The 19,701-nt window shown below is 40.0% G+C and overlaps 1 protein-coding gene across 1 annotated transcript in view; it reads left to right on the forward strand.

Annotated features, from left to right (window-relative positions):
• The window catches only part of LOC140318142 (A disintegrin and metalloproteinase with thrombospondin motifs 2-like), a 124,008-nt gene that overhangs the window by 39,508 nt on the left and 64,799 nt on the right, over positions 1-19,701 (forward strand). The window contains exon 3 of the mRNA XM_072395836.1: positions 16,522-16,696. Coding sequence (XP_072251937.1) covers positions 16,522-16,696 — 175 coding nt within the window. The remainder of the gene's footprint in view (positions 1-16,521; positions 16,697-19,701) is intronic.

Consider the following 19,701-nt stretch of genomic DNA (forward strand, 5'->3'; position numbering starts at 1 on the left):
TCCTTCAACACTTTAACGTTGTAAAAAAAGATACCTATGTGACTCTCCTGCACTTTTAAAATGATGGTGGATCAGATTGATTAGATTTGACAAAATAAAACAAAACAGATGTTCCTTTTCCAATGGTCATGGATGTGGAAACTGCTTTTTGGACTCGAGTTCATCATGGAATGAACACAGAAATCGTGGAAACAAAGTTTTGCTGCTGATGATATTTGGCCAAATTTTCTTAACAGCCCAGCATGGCTTCAAGGGAATTCAACTTGTCTTTCATCTTATCATCTTTCAGATGAGCCTGCAAGGGTTAGCATGTTTACACTGTTTTGTTGTCATTGTTATTGTCACCATGTTGTCATTCATGCCACGTCATGAACTAATGTAGTTGAAAAACCAGCCATATATCCTCAAAGTTTGGGTAACATAGGAAGTAGAACGCAGAAGCCTCATTTTAAGACTCTTCTTACAACTTTGCCAAGTTGTAAATCCCGTACCATTATCATTGTTAACTCTATGTGCAGTGAGGGAATGGAAAACTTATCAGATGTAGCAGCTAAGAGCGATACATTCCTGTGTGATACAGCTCCAGATGTGTGCTTGTAAATCCTGATGAATTTATGCGTGATGTTGAGGTGGGGAGCCATTAGCACCTTCACAACACGTGGGCTTGAACCTAGTGACAATTGTCTGTTTACATGTGTGTTATACATATACATGTCTCTTTTGCTCCAGTTCATTGGCACTCATGTTTTTGCCTCTAAAAGCTCCACGCTTTAGCCTTTTCAAAAAGCCAAGTATACATTGTCGCCTAAGCAACAGTGCAGATTATCTTTTGTCCTTAAATCAATATTGTATTTCAAAACTGTCCTCATGAATTCAGTAGTTTGAGACAATTCCACTCACAGCTGGAAAAAAAATTAAACACAAGATCTGATGAAAAAGAGGCTAATGGAGTAATTCTGGAACTACTGATTAAAACTATTGACTCGAAACCTTAGACAACTAACTTTTAAACAACCAATGCAAAAAGAACTAGAGCTGTTATCTCCTGAATGCGTGCCTCTGCCGTCTGTTAATATTTGATGACTCTTTCTGAGTTGTCCCGGGAATGTCCCGGGAAGCGTTATCGCTGAACATTGTGAAGTTATCGTGAAGATGGCCTTCAATCTCCGTAATTTAATCTGATTAAGCACTTGTGCATGTTTTTAACACATGGAAATCTTTGATTTATAGATTTATAGATAAAAGAAAAGGATTAAGTGTGGGTGTGAGACGTGTCAAGTGTACTTGACTGTCTTCCAACGATTTTAAAAATAAAAGAAAGAAAAAGTTATTTATTCTGCGTCGATGATTGCGCCAAGTTTTAAGAACCTTTTTTTTTCAGGTTCACAGGTGTTCTTGAGGATGAGATTGACAGAAAGGCGTAGAGATGATGGCACAGTATAAAGGGACAAAATTCAGTATTAGGAGCTGGCAGAGTCTATAACGTATATCATTGCCCAAACCAACAACTGATCCTGTGATAATCTTGACGTGTTAATTACCCGGCCGGGCATGCTAATGCCCACCAGAAGCTGTCAGGGGTTATAGGGTTTGACATATGGGTTGCTACCTGGGATGGATGAGTAACCTTTCTCTTATTTCCCACAGCTGACCTATTTGTGAAGACAGAATATAGCCATCTCTTTGGTGTAACAGACAGACTGGATTACATGGGAAGAATGCAGGCAGGTGCCACAGCACTGTCCTTGAGCTTTATCATTATATTCCCATGGAATATTTATATACAGACATTGTATGTGAAATTTCACAGTTTTAAGACTCCCCTAGAAAGACAATTTGCCTTGATTTGATCCACAGTGGTGGATCTAAAGTCCATGCCAATAAGTGTGGATCATAGCTGAATAGCCTCAATTCACAAAAATGTTCAGTGCCAGTACAAAATGACTGCATTTCTAAACACATTTATTGTGCATTCGGGTAATTCGGTTGAAAACAGATTTAACGTTCAGGTTGAAAAAGCTGTATTAATTGAAATGAAAAGTCAAATTTGACTTGAACAGTATGTAGAGGTTTAACAAAAAATGTGAATCGATATGCACAATGAAAAACAGATGCTCGGTTGATCTCTGTGGCAGCACACAGTGAGATAAATGGTCCTTATCATCAAACGCATTCGCACACTTGCATACACATGCTGCACATTATTACACATGCACGCACTCAGATAGAGCCACAATGGACCGCATTGTTGGAATTCTTGGAATATTAGTTGGATACTCCAACCTTGGAGGCCTTGGGTTTGTTGTTTTTTTCTTTCTTATATTTCATGCCCTTTTGGAAACATGAATGCATTTTTGTAAAAAAAGAAAAAAAAGAAAAGGCAAATAATAGAATAAAGAAAGATATCGGTGCCTTTCCCTGTAGACGTTTCTATGATTGTGGTTCAGAGAATGTCAAAGTTTGCTGCACTTATAAGAGCAGTTGTGAAAATTTGTAAGAACCAAGACGCTGCTACTCTTTTCCCTGTCTATTCTCCCCCTCTCTCCTCTCCATCTATTCAACATGAGGCTGATTAATCCTCACAATTTTCCGGCTTTGATCGCTCCCCTCAGAAGCAGTACAACTAGAGCCGTCGACACAGTGAGAGGGAGCTCTGACGATTCAAAGGTAGATCGTCTCCCCCACACGCTGCCTTTCCCCCATCCACTTCCACTGGCTTTGACAGATTCCTGTAGCGAAGAGCAGGAAAGAGAAAATAAAAGAAACAAGAGGCAAGGAGACAGGACAGAAAATGATAGAGGAAAAAATGGGACAAGGAAAAGAAACTGTCACACCCCCGTGAGAGGAATGACATAACACCAGCAGGTGATGGGACATAAAATAAGAGTTTAAGCCATTTAAAAGACATTTCAATTGCTCTGAGAATTACATGTTAAATAGCAATGAAGAGATAAAAACTGAAATATAAAGAATAAAGGAAAGAATAGATATATCAGTTTTATATCATTCAAGTCAAACTTGAAGTCTAAAAATCACTGAATGACCTGTTGACCACATAAATTGGTCACCTGTAGAATCTGACGCACTTCTCTGGCAAGCAGTTTGTATCTCTCGTAAAAAATGATTATGTTAGAGCTTTGAATGTCACTATCCATCCTATATTAAAGTGATTGTTGTGGTTATATTACTATAAATATCATAGTTACAGTGAGGAATTTGTATTAAATTCAAAAGTTGTACCTCACCCAATAGTTGTTTTAGGTATAATGGATGTGAGTATTGATTGTGCAGCAAAAAAGGAGATATTACAGTTGGTTGATCCAACAGGGACCCGAGAGGGAGCTTGAGAATGTCAGTGAGACAGAGCTCTAAATGAAAAGAAACACAACAGGTCTAATGTTACTTGGGAACACAGAAACACCAGTAGACTCCTGTTGATTTTGTAGCACAATAGTACAGCAGGAAGCCACACACACATTTTGTTATTTTCCAAACCCGAGGAGAAATAGAACTGCTATGCAGGAGTGGTCAAAAACAGAGCAGCACAGAGGACGTTTTTAATGTCACGCGTTTCCTCAGCTCCGAACGCTCTGAACTCTTGTTTAATGCAATATTGGTTGTTATGAAATCAACAGGCGAGTCGACCCAGTGGTGTGATCCCTCCTGGTCTCAATAGATTTGTGCTTGGGTTGTAAGCGTTTGAGTCTTTATGTGGTAGCGTGTGCACATTTCCTGTGCATGCTCATGCCTGTTTTTTACCCGCATGTGGGGTCAAAAAGGTGGAGAGCAAGGCTGCAACACCCAGCTAAAGCGGACACGTGATTGGCCCTTGTTGCTGCCCTGACACAATCTGATTGGCTGTTTGGTCCAGCAGTTAGCGCATTGAGCAGGTAGGGGTGGGTCTTCACTCTCCTCTGTTGCTAGGTTACAGGTATACCCAATAGATGTGGAGATATGGAGATAGAGTAGAGATAAGGTTGAGGATGGGTGTGGATCAGTGTGTGTAAGTGTGCAGATGTGTCGATATGTGCATGTGAGGGAATTTCAGCATGAGGGAGGGGTCTATAGGTCGGGAAGGTGGAAAGATGAGTGACACAGGAGAGAGAGACAGAAGGCAGAAGACTTCCCAGAGTGCAATTGTGATTGTGTGTTGGTGCAAATTCAGGTTCATACACACAACATAATTTATCCATATTCCACTGATCCAAACAGACACCTCATCCACTCAAATGAAATGGACAGAACATGGAGAGATCTGAAAATGCCATCATTTTCGTGCTCTTTCATTTTGTAAGTCTCTAAAACGCACGGCACAAAAGTTCTTTATTTTGAAATGTTTGTATGAAACAAAATCTTATGATTTTCCTCTGACCTCCTCAAAATGTTTAACAGAGGCATGCAGAGGCATAATTATAACTGGACAGCAGATCCCAGGCCTGTGGTTAATTTGTAATTCATTAAAGTGCTGTTGTATTAATTACAGACTGCCCCATACTGCACTGCTCTGAGAACAGCTGTTCTGCTGCACTTAGATTGCAATCATAGAGTGGTCAGTCGCCACTAATCGTGGTCATTTATCAATCTGGAAGACCACACTCTCAAATGTGAACACTGTGAAATACAGAAACGCACACACGCTCATACACGCTGATCGATGGCAGGGCTGGGCCGGTAAATAGGATTGATGGGTGCTTTGTGCATGTGTGTGTGCACGAGTGTGCTGGCATGAGCGTAGAAGGGAGAAGGACGTTTTCCCAAAACTGCACCAGGTTACAAGGCCTTCTCTGAGTGCTTCAAATTCCTGAATTTAGGTTCAAAACCTAACAGAAAAAGAATCACTGTACATCATTCTTCTTGCACCAGATTAGAGGTTCTTAACCCTTTTTTTAAATTATCTCGCTCTTTTTTTTTTTTTTTACTTGTCTTGAAGTATATTTGGTGAACATGAAAAACATTTTGCCTACTTAAGAAGAATCTTTAGCTTAAAATAAAGGGCAGTATTTGTACTTCTGGTAACAAAAACCAATGTACCGGATGTTTAAAACAGAGAAATTCAACAAGGTACGTTTAGATCATATAGACCCAGAGCAATCAGAAATGGAAAATGCTTGCCAGCAAGTTTCTGTAGCCCTTAGTGTGAGAATGGTGTTATTTACTCACGGGAAGGACGGATTTGTCATTGCTTTGCTTTGTATGCTACTACATGCATGCCACATACTGACCGAAAAAAAAAAAAAATCACTGGTCAGAGCTAATCAAGTTGAAATCAACTGATTATTATCCATTGATTGCTTCACTGATCTCTGCATGTGGTCATTCCCCTTCTGGTTCAAGCCAACCTTTCAACCAGTCAACACTTGACCTACACAGGGTGCAGAGCAACAGAGGACTGTATATAAGCAGGTCAGCGAAACCTCTAACTAGGTGGAATTGTCACACTGCCTCTCTCTACATGTATTTTGTTGTTACTGAATGCCGCTACAGTGTTGGCAGCCTGTTGCAGTAATTCTCCTCATATTGTGTCTTTCTTTGTGTCGACTTGAAATTTCCTACTGAATTTTTTTTTTTTTCTGTTTTGCAAGCGCGTGTTTTTCAAAACATTCTTCTATGCCGGTTAGGATGCTGTGCTGCATTGAGGGATTTCTGCTGCTGGCACTTCTTAACATCTGTTTTGATCCGTATCCATGCCAACGACAAAGTTGTTTACGTTTGGAAGCAGCTGATTTCCAAAGCTCAAGTAATGCCCAGAATAAGACCCCATTTCCACAAGAGTTGAAGAGGAAACATCTAGGATGAAGGGCAGGAGAAAACCGGAGAGCAAGGAGAAGAAAGTTCAAAACATTTCTCTCCTTGATTTTCATGGGTTTGTGAGATTATAGGCGAATAAAATAAATGAGCTTGGAGTGCTGACAAGGAGACAGTGGGAATATCTGGAATGCAAAATATTTTGTTTCTCTCAGACTTAGCTGCAGGCACATACACTCTTCAAACAACTTTTGACCCACCTTTCAAGCTATGCAGACACAGACTGCTGACAGAACAGCAAGAGTAAAGGAGGAGGGAATACACTGCTTACAGATGATGTCATTCTAGACATGTTACTGAGAAGGGTTAGAGATTTTACCTGTGTTTTCTGTCGATTCTGCATGTGACGTCATCAGCTCAGTTGTTGCCAAGTTACAAACACAACACCCCAGTCCATTCATCGCAGTCTCTGGAGATTTCAGCCATGCTCTTCTCTCTGCTACATTTCAGGTTTTCCCCATTTTCTTTTGTTCTTTTGTTCTGTTTTTTTTTTTTTTTTTTTTTTACTCATTTCTACTGCATCAGTTTGTTTTGCCTTTTTTGAAAAAATACTATTCAACTCAATTAATTACAGAGAGCAATGCAAATTGATACCAAAAGCCTTTGCAGGCTGGGGTAACAACAACTGACACCACGTGGAAATGCTTCAGATCACTGGTACTTGAAAACATTCCCTACTCTTTTCCTGATTTATCAATGTTGGTCAAGCCAAGAATATTTGGCTCTCTGGGAAAGCTGTCAGACTGCTGAGAAGACAAATAAAATGATGAGTGGAGGGAGAAGAACAGTTGATGAGAAGATGGAGATTTCCTTTAATCCAGGCTTGAAGTGATTATGGAGTAAACTAATTTGTTCATTTTTTTATTCTCTCCTATGTTTTTTTTCAGTTCTATTGATGTCCATTTATTATTCATTCTTTCCTTAAATCATTTTTACTTGATCGTGTTCTTATTTCTCTTATTTATTTGGTTCATTCTCATTGGTTACTTTTCATCTTTGTCCTTTGTCCCTCTCATCTTTCAAACTGGTTTTATAATAGTTCCCCTGCTTTATGTCCTCTGCTCAGTCTGTCTCTCCTTTACCTTCCTTGTACTCCTGATTCATAATCGCTGTTTGGATGAAAAACAGAGGGAGGGAGCTTCTGTCCTGATGAATAACAGCAATTTGGAGACAGAGAGAGAGGGAAGGAGAGAGTTGGATACTGAGGCAGACCAAACTGTCTGTCTGGCTGTCTCTTGGTCTGTCTGCCAGACTGTCAGCAACTGTGTTCCTGTCTGTCAATGCTCTCACCCTGAACTAAAATTTCCACACATCCTGCTGTCATGCTAACCAGGTTTTGCGTATTACTGCTATTCTTAGTTCTGTTCTACCCGGAGTCTGTTTAAATATCATGGACTGTGCTCTTTGTCTTCAGTCTCTTTTCTTTTTCCAGCACCTGGATCTGTCTTCAGCCTTACACATTTAGATTGCCTCCACCAGTTGCTTGCTATGAGTTATGGAAAGAGAATAAGTAAAGTAGGGAGGGATGCTAATGGAACTGTAAGAAAACATTGGAGAAGATGCCATAAAATAGATTGAATAGAAGGAATAGAAGGATGTTGCACCCTTAGGAGAGGCAGGGAGAGAAAGGAAATTAAGGAAGAATGCAAATATTATTAAGAATGGGAGAACAGATGTAGAAAACTAGTGGATCAAAGTGCACCACTGGGGAGAGGGGCATCACATTCATACATAGGAAAATGTTGCTGGAGATGACAAATTAAAGGTTCTTTTTTGGAGTTGTGGAGTTCCTATTTCTGTGTTCTGTCTTTCATTTGAAAAATTCCTGTTTTTTTTTTTATATTTTTAGTGGTTCCAGACACTTGATTTGTATTGGACAGAGAGGAGAAGTAAAACCTGAAATTACCCGGAGAGAGGAGAGAGCGTGTGTTCTTTGGATGACATGCTGTGATCAAAAATGTAGGTCAAAGATGAACACTTTGCAAATGAGCCACAGTAAGGGAACGTGAAATAAAGGGTGACCGGGATGAGGCTGTTATGCATACAAGGTTGTGCTGGTATGCATTTTTTTTTCTTTTTCTTTTTTTTCTTCAGTGACCATTTTTAGAGTCCACTCTATGTAATGAGCAGAGCAGGGTGACAGCGATGAGGCTGCATCACTAAGTCCTCTATGGCTTAAATCACCCTGGCATTTTGCATATACCACAGACACACACACACATGCAACCAGTCAGTGTGCATGTTTGTGTGTTTGGCAACGGGGGGAAAAAAAGGAAAAAAGTTAGTTTAAAAGTTGAAACCACTCCCTTAATGTACAGTATTTCATGCACCTCATTCACTAGATTAGAGTATGCCATTTTATGTCTGAGGAGACCACGCATACATGTAGTATAATCTCAACATTTCAGAGCCAAAAACCTAGTTTCTCTCTGACCTTTTCACATAGTGTGATGCTTTGTGAAAGGGTTTAAAAGACTGTATTTTATACCAGACGACTATGTTTTTTCCTCTTTCAAGGATGATCATTTTGTCTCTTAAAATCTATCACAATCAAAAATACAGTTATTCAACTTCTCCAGAAGAACACAGTCTGCGCTGAAAACCCAAACACTGGTTCAACAAGAAGTAGTAGTCTTGGTCTGAAAAAAGTGCAAAAGGGTAAAATGAATAGACGAAAGGTGCTTTCAGAGTCAGTTTTTTATTCGTTGCATTTACTCATTGTCCCTCATTATGGGAACTTTCTTATTCTTAAGACATATTTTCCATGACATAAGTGGTGAGTGTTTATTGAATGAATTCTCTGGGAAACTACAAGTGAATTGCCACAAGAGATTATAAATATTTCCCCTTAATTTTTCTTTCCTCTTTGTGCGAACTGTTGCCAATTGTAGTTCATAGCTGCTTTTATAGGGTATGTCGTAGCTTCTACCTTAAGGTAGCATCAGGGACACCATCTGTGGTGCAGCTGTGTAGTGACTGGTCAAAACAACATACCTGTAAGGTGACTGGTTTAACACACCCACCATTAGACAAAACAAATATATAAATCAGGCATATAAATAACATTTATCAACAGTAACTTCTTATTACTTAAACAAAACAGAAAAATGGAGCAACAGTGAAACATAGGATTTATCAAGCTTTTACACGATGGAAAAATTATGACGTAATCTTCACTTCTTTGCTATCCACTGGCTGGCTGTTATGTCACTTCATTATGTCTGTCGGTGGTGCAAATCCAAAGAGAATAAAAGCTCCTGAACATATGTCATCCTCCTGGTAGAGCCCCAGTTTCCATTACCCACAATGAGGCCTTAGAACGGTTTGGTCTAAATGTGCCTCAGTTAAAAGGATTGACAAAATTAGACCATGCAAAAAAGTCAACTGTCAAAACAACTATCGGGATGTTTTAGGAGGATGACAGATGCATGTGAGGATGTGAGTGAAATCATGGTGTCTGAGGTCAAACGCACTGCAGTTTAGCCAGGGTCAACTAGATGAAGGCCCAGTGACTTAATCCACCGACACTCTTCCAGCCTCTTAATGTGGCCATGTTTGCTGGTTGATAATGCCCACATTTATTCTTTTTGTCAGACCATTTGTAAAAGAAAAACTTTAAAATGATGCATATCAGCACGGTCCAGACACGTGAAATCACCTTATTTCATATCAGCAATGGTGTTGTGTTTGTTGTTGGTGTGTTTGTGTTGGATTTATTCTCCTTATCCTCACCTCGCAGTAATTGACCTAATGAATCTTCATTTAATTCCTAATCTTGACTGGAACTCTCATTCGCCTCCTGATACTTCTCTTCCCTAGCCTTTCTTAGAGTTAATCAGAGAGGGAACTCTGCAAAAGGTCCTTCATTTCTTATATATTTAGCTTCAATGAATCCTTCATACATATTGTGTGCATAAATGTAATACAGATCTAAATCTAGACCTCATCCTAAACTAGTTTCTCTGAGTTTGATTTAATTGTGCACCACTCTTATCTGGTGATGCTATCAAATAAAATAGTATTTTTCAAATCAGCCTTACTGTTACACGAGGTTCTGATTCTCTTATGACTCAAAGGGTGAATGAATGGAGGGTTACACAGTATGAGTGAGTCACTTTCAAAGCTATATTTGTGTGTGGATCTGTGTTTGTGTGACAGTGTCTGCCCCGCCTGCCTGTGAATGCATGTGTACAACTGTGTGTGAAGTTAGCCAGCAGTAGCAGGGTTATGAATCAGATCAAACACACACAACCACACACAGTGACAGCAGATCAAACGTACACATACACACTGCCTGCACTGGACTGAACTGAAGGGCCCTGACCGAGTGTGACTTTGATCCTCGCCACAGCATCCGCTCCAGCGCTGCTTTTCGGATTCTCATCTGTCTCACCTGCCCCTCTGGACACTTGCCCTGGACTCATGTTACACTTTTCGTAGCTCGAAATAGAGCTGAGTGTGGGTTCAAACCCAGAGAATCCTCCGGTTGTAACCGGACACCAAGTGTTAGGATCCAGATTTGGAGCATGGAGTTTGGCTTCAGGGCTCAAAGGGCAGTGTTGTGGTTGGTGTCACCATCTGCATTGCCTTAAGAGTACTAATAACACAAAATATATGTTGAGCTGTGAAAATAAATGGCTTCATTGTTTCAAGATTAGACTATGTAGATGTGTGGTGCAGGATTTGCAATATTGCCTTTCATCTGGATGATGAATAAGCATCATTGTTCCTTATGAAGGGTATTTATTTGAGAAACACAGAAATATAACCTGAATTAGGACATGTGAATATTTTTGCTATTATTGTCATTATTTCTATTATTGTTATTGCTATTTGTGTATCATTGCAAACATTTTATGATTGCGTGAATGTTTATTTTAAAACTTGAGAAGAAAACCTGCTCAAGTCTGACTGATGTAGAAGGTCATGGTTGAATTTCTCTCATGAAACATACAGCACACTAATCAGCCAAGAGATAAGACCTACTAACCGATGGAGTGAATATCACACATATCATTATAATGCAATGTTCTGGTGCAAAATTATGCGAGCTTCAATTATTAAGAGTGTTATTTTAGTGTGTACCACCCACATAAAAACAATGCTGGAGATAGAGCACAGTCTGTGATGACTTTGGCTTTTCTGGTTGGCACTGGCTTACCCCTGCAGGGCAGTGCAGCCTGCAGCACCACAAAAACTGCTAAGGACAGATGCTTTTCTGTCCTTGAAACTCCCCAGGTCTCAATTAGATCGAGCAGTCGTGGGACACACCAAGAAAAGCCCAATCTAGAGAAGCACCACCCTGCAACCCCCAAGATCTAAACAATCCACTGCCGGTGTCTCAAACAGACACCACAGGACACACCCGGAGGTCATGTCCTATGTAATAAATGTTCTTCTGTGACTTTCACAGGCAGATGTGCAAAGCTATGTCCTGTAGTGTGAAAGTAGTGTGAAATATGTCATCTCTATGTCATCCCAACATATGTCATCTCTGGGAACTTTTTGGTCAAGATCTTCCAACATTAGAAGGACAAACCCAACATTTCTTCCTTCAGAAAGCTCGCAACAATGGCGGGAAGGAAAAAAACCCTTTTTGAACAGGCAGAAACCTCTGGTTGAATGAGATTAACTATATTATTTTTGACCGGTTTGGATAACGGAAGAGCTAGGACAGAAAAGAACAGGTGTGTTGATTCTCTTCACTTTGAATGGTATGAAATCATGCACCACTGAACTGAATTCCCTTAGCTAGATTAGTTTCCAGTGGACAGTTGTGAGTTGTTCAACTTTTCAAACAGCTGACTGATTGCTTGTCTGACCTTCTGATCAGAGTCTTGTGATGTGAAATGACACTACAATTCCAAATGTCAGGCCTCCTCACCATCGAGTATGAATGCATCATGTTCATGTGAATCCTGCCTAAAAAATCAATAAACACTGGGCAAGTTGGTCAGGATAGTCAGTGCATTTCAGTAACCTGCAGTTCTGGAGCCAGAGATGTTTGCAGTTAATGACATGCAGTAGTGACAGGAATGCATGAGGCATGAAAGAGAGGAGAGTAGAGGTGAAGTGTTCAGCACATTCTAAGAGGTCACCTGGCAACATGGCCCGAGAGCAGCATAAATAAGTCATCACAGACACCTGACCCAGCACAAATGATAAAATTCACCTAAAGCAACATTTTGTACAATATCTTGGAAATAGACAGCCTCCTGCTGAAGGCAGTGGAAACGGTGGAAACTCTTGAAACCACATGTAAGCCTGCACTCTGCTCTGTTAGGATAATATGGATGAAGAAGGTCTTTATTTTCTGGCTTATACAGAGAAAAAATGTTGAAAAGATTATACAGGAGGAATCTCCGGATCTCAGAAATCTATGGGATCTGTCCTCTCAGTTCCTGTCAGTGTCTCTTACTGTTGAGACATCCAGGTGTAAAGAAATTACAGTGGTTCAGCTTAACATAATTGTGGACTAGTATAATGAAATGTTTTTAGATGTGTAGAGACTGATTTTGATCTTTCCGTAGCTCATAAGGGGAAGGAAACTAATAAACTAAATCTTAACATGTCAAACCTAATAAACATCCTCAGACTCATCACCCAAAGGAGCACAATGAATTAACTGTAATAAGAGAACAGCAGCTAACAAGTCAGTTGATGCTATTTCAGTTTCTAAAGAAGAAAGAGCAGTTACAAAGTGATGATACTAAAAATACAGCAGTTACAAGGGAGAATAGCAAACATAACAGTAAATGAAAAGAAAACACAAGATTTGAGGTGTTGCTTTGTTTACCAATCACGGATAAGATGTTGGTTTTTGATAGTGAGCTGATGTAGAAATACAGATAAAAGCGTTGTGTCAGCTTCAAACAGGTAAAGTCTTGACACAATTTGCAACACATGTCATACAGAGTTGCGAAATGTGCAGCTATAATACACTCACTGTCCAAGATCATGGTACGGCATGTAAACCACCTCAAAGACACCTCGTGCCCTGTTTTGTCCAACATAGATGTAAAATATCAGGTTTTCTATCACCAACAAAAGTAAATAAAACCAGAAAGTTAGAGCGTTTTATCTATAAACACTTGAGGAGACCCCGGGGAAGACCCAGGACACGTTGGAGAGACTATGTCTCTCGGCTGGCCTGGGAACGCCTCGGGGTCCCCCCGGAAGAGCTGGAGGAAGTGGGCGGGGACAGGGACGTCTGGGTTTCTCTGCTCAAGCTGCTGCCCCCGCGACCCGACCCTCAGATAAGAGGCAGATGATGGATGGATGGCACTTGCGTCCTAATATCCCAGGGCATCAAACTTTTTATGTGTTTACCTCTGAGATATGCACAAAGCACCCTTTGGTGATGGTACTGCAATGATATTTGATGCCCAGAGCAAATATTGCCTTATAAAGGAGCAATAAAGTCTTAATGCAGAGGCAGGGGGCGTGGTGGTGGAACTTCAAGTCACTGGACTTTCATGCTGGTTCGACCAATATTTTAGTCCCTTATGATGCCCCTGTTCTGTTTTGCTCTCTATTTTTCTTGTTGCTTGGTTACACAAGGTTTGGATTGAAAATAAGAGAAGGGAAAAAAGTATGTAGAACGTGCCCTTTTTCAGTTTTAGTCCTAAAAAAAGTCACCTCTTAGTTTGTTGCAGGATGTTACCAAAAGGTCCTCACAGAGCAGTTGAGACTGGGCTGTAAGGCAACAGCTAGCTACTTTACTACCTGTACATTACTGCTCTACTAAACCTTAATCATAGCCATTTCTTAGCGTGCTGTCCATGCTAGCTTCTGACCAAAAGAAAGCTATTTGAGGGGCTAGGGCTGTGGATCTAACTCCAAACTGTGTGATTAGTGGACAAACCAACCCGCCAGAGACATAGCGAACAAATATATGATCCTAACAGCGTTTCTAACTCATTGTTAGAGACAGGTCGAATGAACACCTCTGTACTGAGTTTCTAAAATCTTTACATTACAGTTTTAAGTAGTGTCTTTTGAAGGATAACGGTTGATGGAGGAATTTAAGCTACCAATCACTAAAGCAGTATGACACAAGCTTGCCAAAGTATAGCCTAAAGAGAAAGAGGGAAACATTTCTAAACCTGAGCGAATGAATGTATGATATTGGAAAAAAAGTAATTTGAAAGAAGAGCATTAGTGAGTTTATATGGAATTGGATCTTCCTGTGCTGCTGCTCTTGCAGCTTCCTTTAGTAATCCTTGTTTAGTATAAAATCCCTTGTCCTTTCTTACACCAGTGTTGTTTAGTGATTGACCATTTCCAACCGAATGGAAAGAAACATTTCAATTTTGCAGAAAGAACAATTACTAAATGAGAGACTTTATTTAGCAACAGAGACTAGCAGAACAGAGATGAGGCTAGATTATATGTCATGACTTCAGCTCTTTAAACATGTCCCTCCAACAATGTGTGGTCATGCTTGATTTTTACTCATCACTTTGCAGCTTTTACCCCACTTATGTTGGCACACAACTGTTGGTTGTGTGCTGCCAATGTGTGTGAATTCCTCTCACTTGTTCTGGACACAGTGTTTTAACAAGCTGCCTGCAATTCTTATAACTCGGGTTTGGCTGCTCCTGCTTTAGAAGAGATGAAGACAATGCTTCTCACTATGGAAATGTGCGTAACAGCTTTGATGCTTTATTCACATCACTTTTTCAAAGGACGTGTCCGGTTCTTTTGCTTCCTCATAGTTCCCCTCTGTATCGTCCTCCGCCCCCACTATGCTTGCTCTGATCGATCCAGCCATGTCTCCCAGTCCCACATGTCAACTTTTTTTTCTTTGACACAGGTCTCCGCTCCCCACTGCTTGGTATTCTGGAGTGGGAATGCATGCACCATCTCAGATCCATCAGATCCGATCATAATGCTGCACCATGGCTCTTGAAAAAAGCAGGATGAGAACAGAGAGAAAAGAAGGAGAAAAAAAGGGGGAGGTGTTAGAGTATAGGTCAGATGCTTGTAGACGTCCTTCTTGGGACCAATCAGGGCCAAGTAGGGAGAGAGAGAGAAGGAAAAAAGGAAGAAGATAAAGGCGAGAAAGCACTATTTGTTAGTGTCATTTCCTCTCAAATTAGTGATTCAGAGGCACTCAGGGACTGTACAAATTCATATTCTTAATTTCTTTTACAGCAGCGGAGTCAATAGACAGTGTGCATACTTGTGTCAAAAGCCTACACATTAGATTTGATCATTCTTAGCATCCCCGCACAATATTATAGTTGACTGATACGTTATAGACGCAACTATAGCTAGTGAAATGGCCTCCGGTCCATCCCGACTGCACTTCATAAAGTTTGTCCCTGAGAAATATAGAGAAAGATTGAACGGTGTATGTTTTTTTAAAATGTTTTCTCATATCCAATGTGGATAAGACAGCTTGAAACATTGCAATTAAGAAATGACTTGAGCAGTAAAGGGAAAAAGCCACATTTGGCATACAGAATACTCACAGATAGAAATGATGCCATGACATACAGATTACAGTCACTATATCACCACATACTAATGAATGCAGTGAACAAATAAGCTGAAGAAGTAAGCTAAGAATAAGCTAAAGAAGTTGATTCGGTTTAGAAATGACTATGTGATAATGAAGAAATGGTTAGAAAAAGCCATAATACGGAAATCTGTAATTGAATACTAACTGTTGCACTCCAGTAGTACAGTTTTACAGTTCTTTTCCTAAAAGCATTACTTACATTTTATGACAATGAGTTCTAACCAACCTTTAGTCAGCGATTAAATATATTTCAGTTCAGCAGTTTTCATTTTGTATAAGTTTTATTTGCCGTGTATTGTCATAGATGCAGGGAGTTAGTACTGACCATGAGTAACTATTAACTGTGATGCTTTAGAACTAGTCTCTGCAAAGTATTGTAAACACAAACATTCTTCTCTAATGCATATAGCATTCTTTACTCACTTTACTCTCTTCAACCCGTTTATCGCCTCTTCCTTCGCCTGCCAGAGCAGAGGAAAAAGCAGACATGGAAGTGTCGATCGCATTGATGTTTTATCTTTTCTTCATTTATTACTCACTTTCTTTTGCTCTCCATTTCTCAAAAGCCTCTCGATCCTCTGTGTGATCTCCCCATCGGCTTTCCTCTACAGCAGTGCGTTGCCTTGGTAATTACCAGTTGTCTTAAACAGACAGATGGAATAAGAGAGAGTGACGGGCAATTTTCCCAGTGCCTTTTCCCCCATGTACGTGTGCACAACTCCTTTTGTGTGTGTGCGTTCTGTATGCTTGCTGTCTTACTTCCTCCTATTTCTTCCTCCTCACTACCGCTCTCACGTACTTTCTGTGAGTTTGCATTTGTGCGCGGTGTGTTGTGAGAGTGTGGGGAAGGCGGACATGGGGAATTACCTGACAGGATGTGTTAGTTGAGGATGGTAATTCGACAGTCTCATCTCCTGCTCGTGTGTTGGCCATTTTAGATGCCAGGTGTCACTCTGAACCTCTGCAGGGCCCCTGGAGGTATCACTGCTCTCTCAATTTGATTTTTTTCCTCCCAGCATGCCCCAAACATAACAAAGATGAGGCAGAGAGCTATTTCTGCCTCTAAACAATTAGGTAGGAGATGCAAGAAGCAAAGAGTCAAACAGCATATATGAAGGACTGACGTGTTATTACGGTGTCAGAGTTCACTTATCCATATTCATGTCATCCACTTAATATTTCTCTTTCAGGCTGGCATGATCAAGACAGAGAAAGAGGAATTTTTTATCGAGCCGGTGGAGAGGGGTGACGGAGTGATTGAAAAGGAGGAGGACGGAGGAGGAGGCAGGACACATATCATCTATCGCTCTTCAGCCGTTAAGAAAGTGCCCATCAGCAGCGAAGCGGGGGACTACCACTCCAGAGGTTAGTCTTCCCATAGAGCTATTCTCCACTTTTATACATCCTTGACTAAAAGCTCCTCACGCACACTTCAGCAACACATTCTCTTCTTCTTCTTCTTCTTCTTCTCTCCTTGAACTCGCTACATGTACACGTTATTCTATATCACTGACATATGATTCATCCAAAATTTTACTTCACATTAATAAATCTACCTACAGATAGGATTTTAGGTAAGTTCTCTGCACCAGATCCTGAAACACTGCCTATTCACACCTTACGTTAACTGTTATATTGCACAATTCCTCCCTTGCCCACACCTTGTTTTTGATCAAACTCTGACATGCAAAGACAGTGAGTCATACCCTGCTGTCAAAAAGATAACACCAACATATACTCAAATGCATCCTCCTGTCACTGCACTAATTTTTCAGTGAGAGAGGTGCGACATATGGAGGGACACATGTTCATCTGGTAAGGTAGCACCTTTTTGTATCCTTTTATAGAATTACATGCCACCTTGGTTGCCTTATCAATTAACAGCTGGTTCTCAAGTCTTTGATTTTTCCTTATTTCTGCCTCAATTTTTTTTACTCATTTGAATTTCATGAATTCAAACATAATGAAAGGACTTTAGTGAAAGCAAAAGTTTGAAACAGCATGTCAGGTCTGAGATTAGAGAAGGAAAAGGCAAGTATACATTCAAATAGGCTTGATACTCAGAGTGTGAATATGATCACATAAGCTAAATTACAGTTTCATTAGTAATTCATATATTAGTCTCCTTTGTATTACCGAAAAATCCTATTTCTTTTTAATGCACACACACAAAAACTCCACTGCAATAGAATTAGGTTATTCAACTTCAAGGTTGTGTGAGACATTGAAATATGCTTTAATCTTTACTTAATTTAAAGCCTTAGTGAAGCATTTTGTGTGAATGAACAACCGAGATAGAGCACAAATAAGTCCGACCACAATGGAGAGGAAAACAATTCACCACCTGCCAATGACTCTCTACCTGTGAGCAAAAAACTGAAAAAGGCCTAGAAGCTTCTGTACCCTGGGATACACTACCAACAGGGTGAAAATAAGAAAAAAACTAAGTAAGTTTTTTTAGCTGTTGATTTGAAAATAGCCCTTAAGAGACTAAAGGTGTTATAGACAATTAGGCATCAGGTATCACCAGGAATAGGAAAACTATGATCCTGACACTCTTTCTGCTTACGAATGCAGCAGGTGTTTTGCTTTTCAGGCTGAGTTTGACCTTTGTTCAGCTACAAGATGATTCAAATCTTGGAAATCAATCAAATGGGTGTGAATGAGAATATATTTAACTACAGATGGATAATTCAATCGAGAAGATGCAGTGAGATACACTGACCATATTGAATCTGTCATTTTTGTCACATAACCCTGAACTTCGTTTTCATTTATTTGAGAGATGAACACACCATAGACACTGTTTGTATAATAGGCCTTATCACGAAATCTTGAGCATATGGTGTGTGAGCAAGCACACTAAAAGTAAAGCAGCCAAGGCGACCATTAGCCCCCTTACTTTATACCCCTTTCCCACATTTCTTTAAATTTGGATAATGTTTTTCTGACACTACAATAAAATAAATTATTGTGTTAGACAGACCAAAACTGAAGTTTTAAAATGCACATAAACATCTTTGACCAAAATGGCACAAAATCAAAGCTCTGAAAACCGGACCTATTTAATGCAGTTGGGGTTCAAATCACTCTGCATTTATAGGCTTAGATACTCTCAAATTGGCCTAGGCGGTTAGGGTACATGCTCCAAACTTTTTTTATGTAAAAAAGGTAAAGTGTAAGTTCATATTGATACAGATGAATTCCCAATGAAGCTGATCTGATACAAATGATTTTCTTCGTCAAACGACTAAACGTAGCAGAAACCCATCAAGTCTGAGCGTCAACTTGCGGTCACTTATAGCGTTTCCAGACTGTTGCTCTGCTTTAATGAAATTCTGATTGCAAACAAAAGCATCATCTGACAAAATCATTATTCATCTGATTTAAAGACAACATCTTTGCAGAGAATTCAGCTCCATTTAAGTTAGAAGCTGCAGAATGTCTTGAACATTTTCTCTCAGTCCACATCATTGCTGTGTCAGACACACTTTGGACAGTTCTCCTCCTGTGAATGTATGCTGGAACAAAGACGGCGGTCCGATAAATGGCTCATTCAAACTGCATGTAGCCGTACTGACTCTATCCTGGTCTCATTACTTCCCGACCTCACTAAGACTTTTGGTTAAATAAAGCAGGCACATGATCAACAGGGAAAATATTGAACTTTTAAGTTTTCTTTATCCCTAACATTAAACACTTTTGCTAATTAAGTCACCCTAATTTTTTTAGTTTTTCCAAAATGTCTTTGAGGGTCCACCATCTAATTTGCTGATGCAATGGAAATCTGTGTGGCCTTCAGTCAAAGATTTAGCACTTGTGGCTATCTAGTGACTTTGCATCATCTGTTAGATGTGAGTTAATCAATTGACCCTGATCACTGCATGAGTCGGTATTTCTACTGTTCACCAAACGAAGAATATTCTCCAAGAATTATGAATCCCATATTGTGCAGGTGTGATGGTGCGAGGCTCTATATAATGAGTGCTTTGCAATAGATGAGATCTGTGTCTTCCTATTCTGAGCAGTTGACTCGAATGTCTAATAATACACAGAGAGAGAGTGAGAGTTTCCATAGGAACACCCTGTGAGGACAGACTGCATTGGAGTAACACAGATCTGCTCCCACTGTTACTGATACCTGGCAGTACATCCACATCCACGTACATACACACTTAGACTTCGTAGCCTTAACACTTGCACACACTGGGGGGAGAAAAAAAAAGAAAGGAAAAAAACTTTAAGGAAACACAGGCGTATACAGGATGTAACCACACGCAGCTTACACAACTCCCTTGATCATGCATTTCCACTTCTGAATACACACACACATGCTGCGTGTGCGCAGACACATAGGCACACACTCCCAA

This window comes from Leuresthes tenuis, unplaced genomic scaffold (genome assembly GCF_036924035.1).
Source record: "Leuresthes tenuis unplaced genomic scaffold, fLeuTen1.0.hap1 SCAF_11, whole genome shotgun sequence".
Taxonomy (NCBI): Eukaryota; Metazoa; Chordata; class Actinopteri; order Atheriniformes; family Atherinopsidae; genus Leuresthes; species Leuresthes tenuis.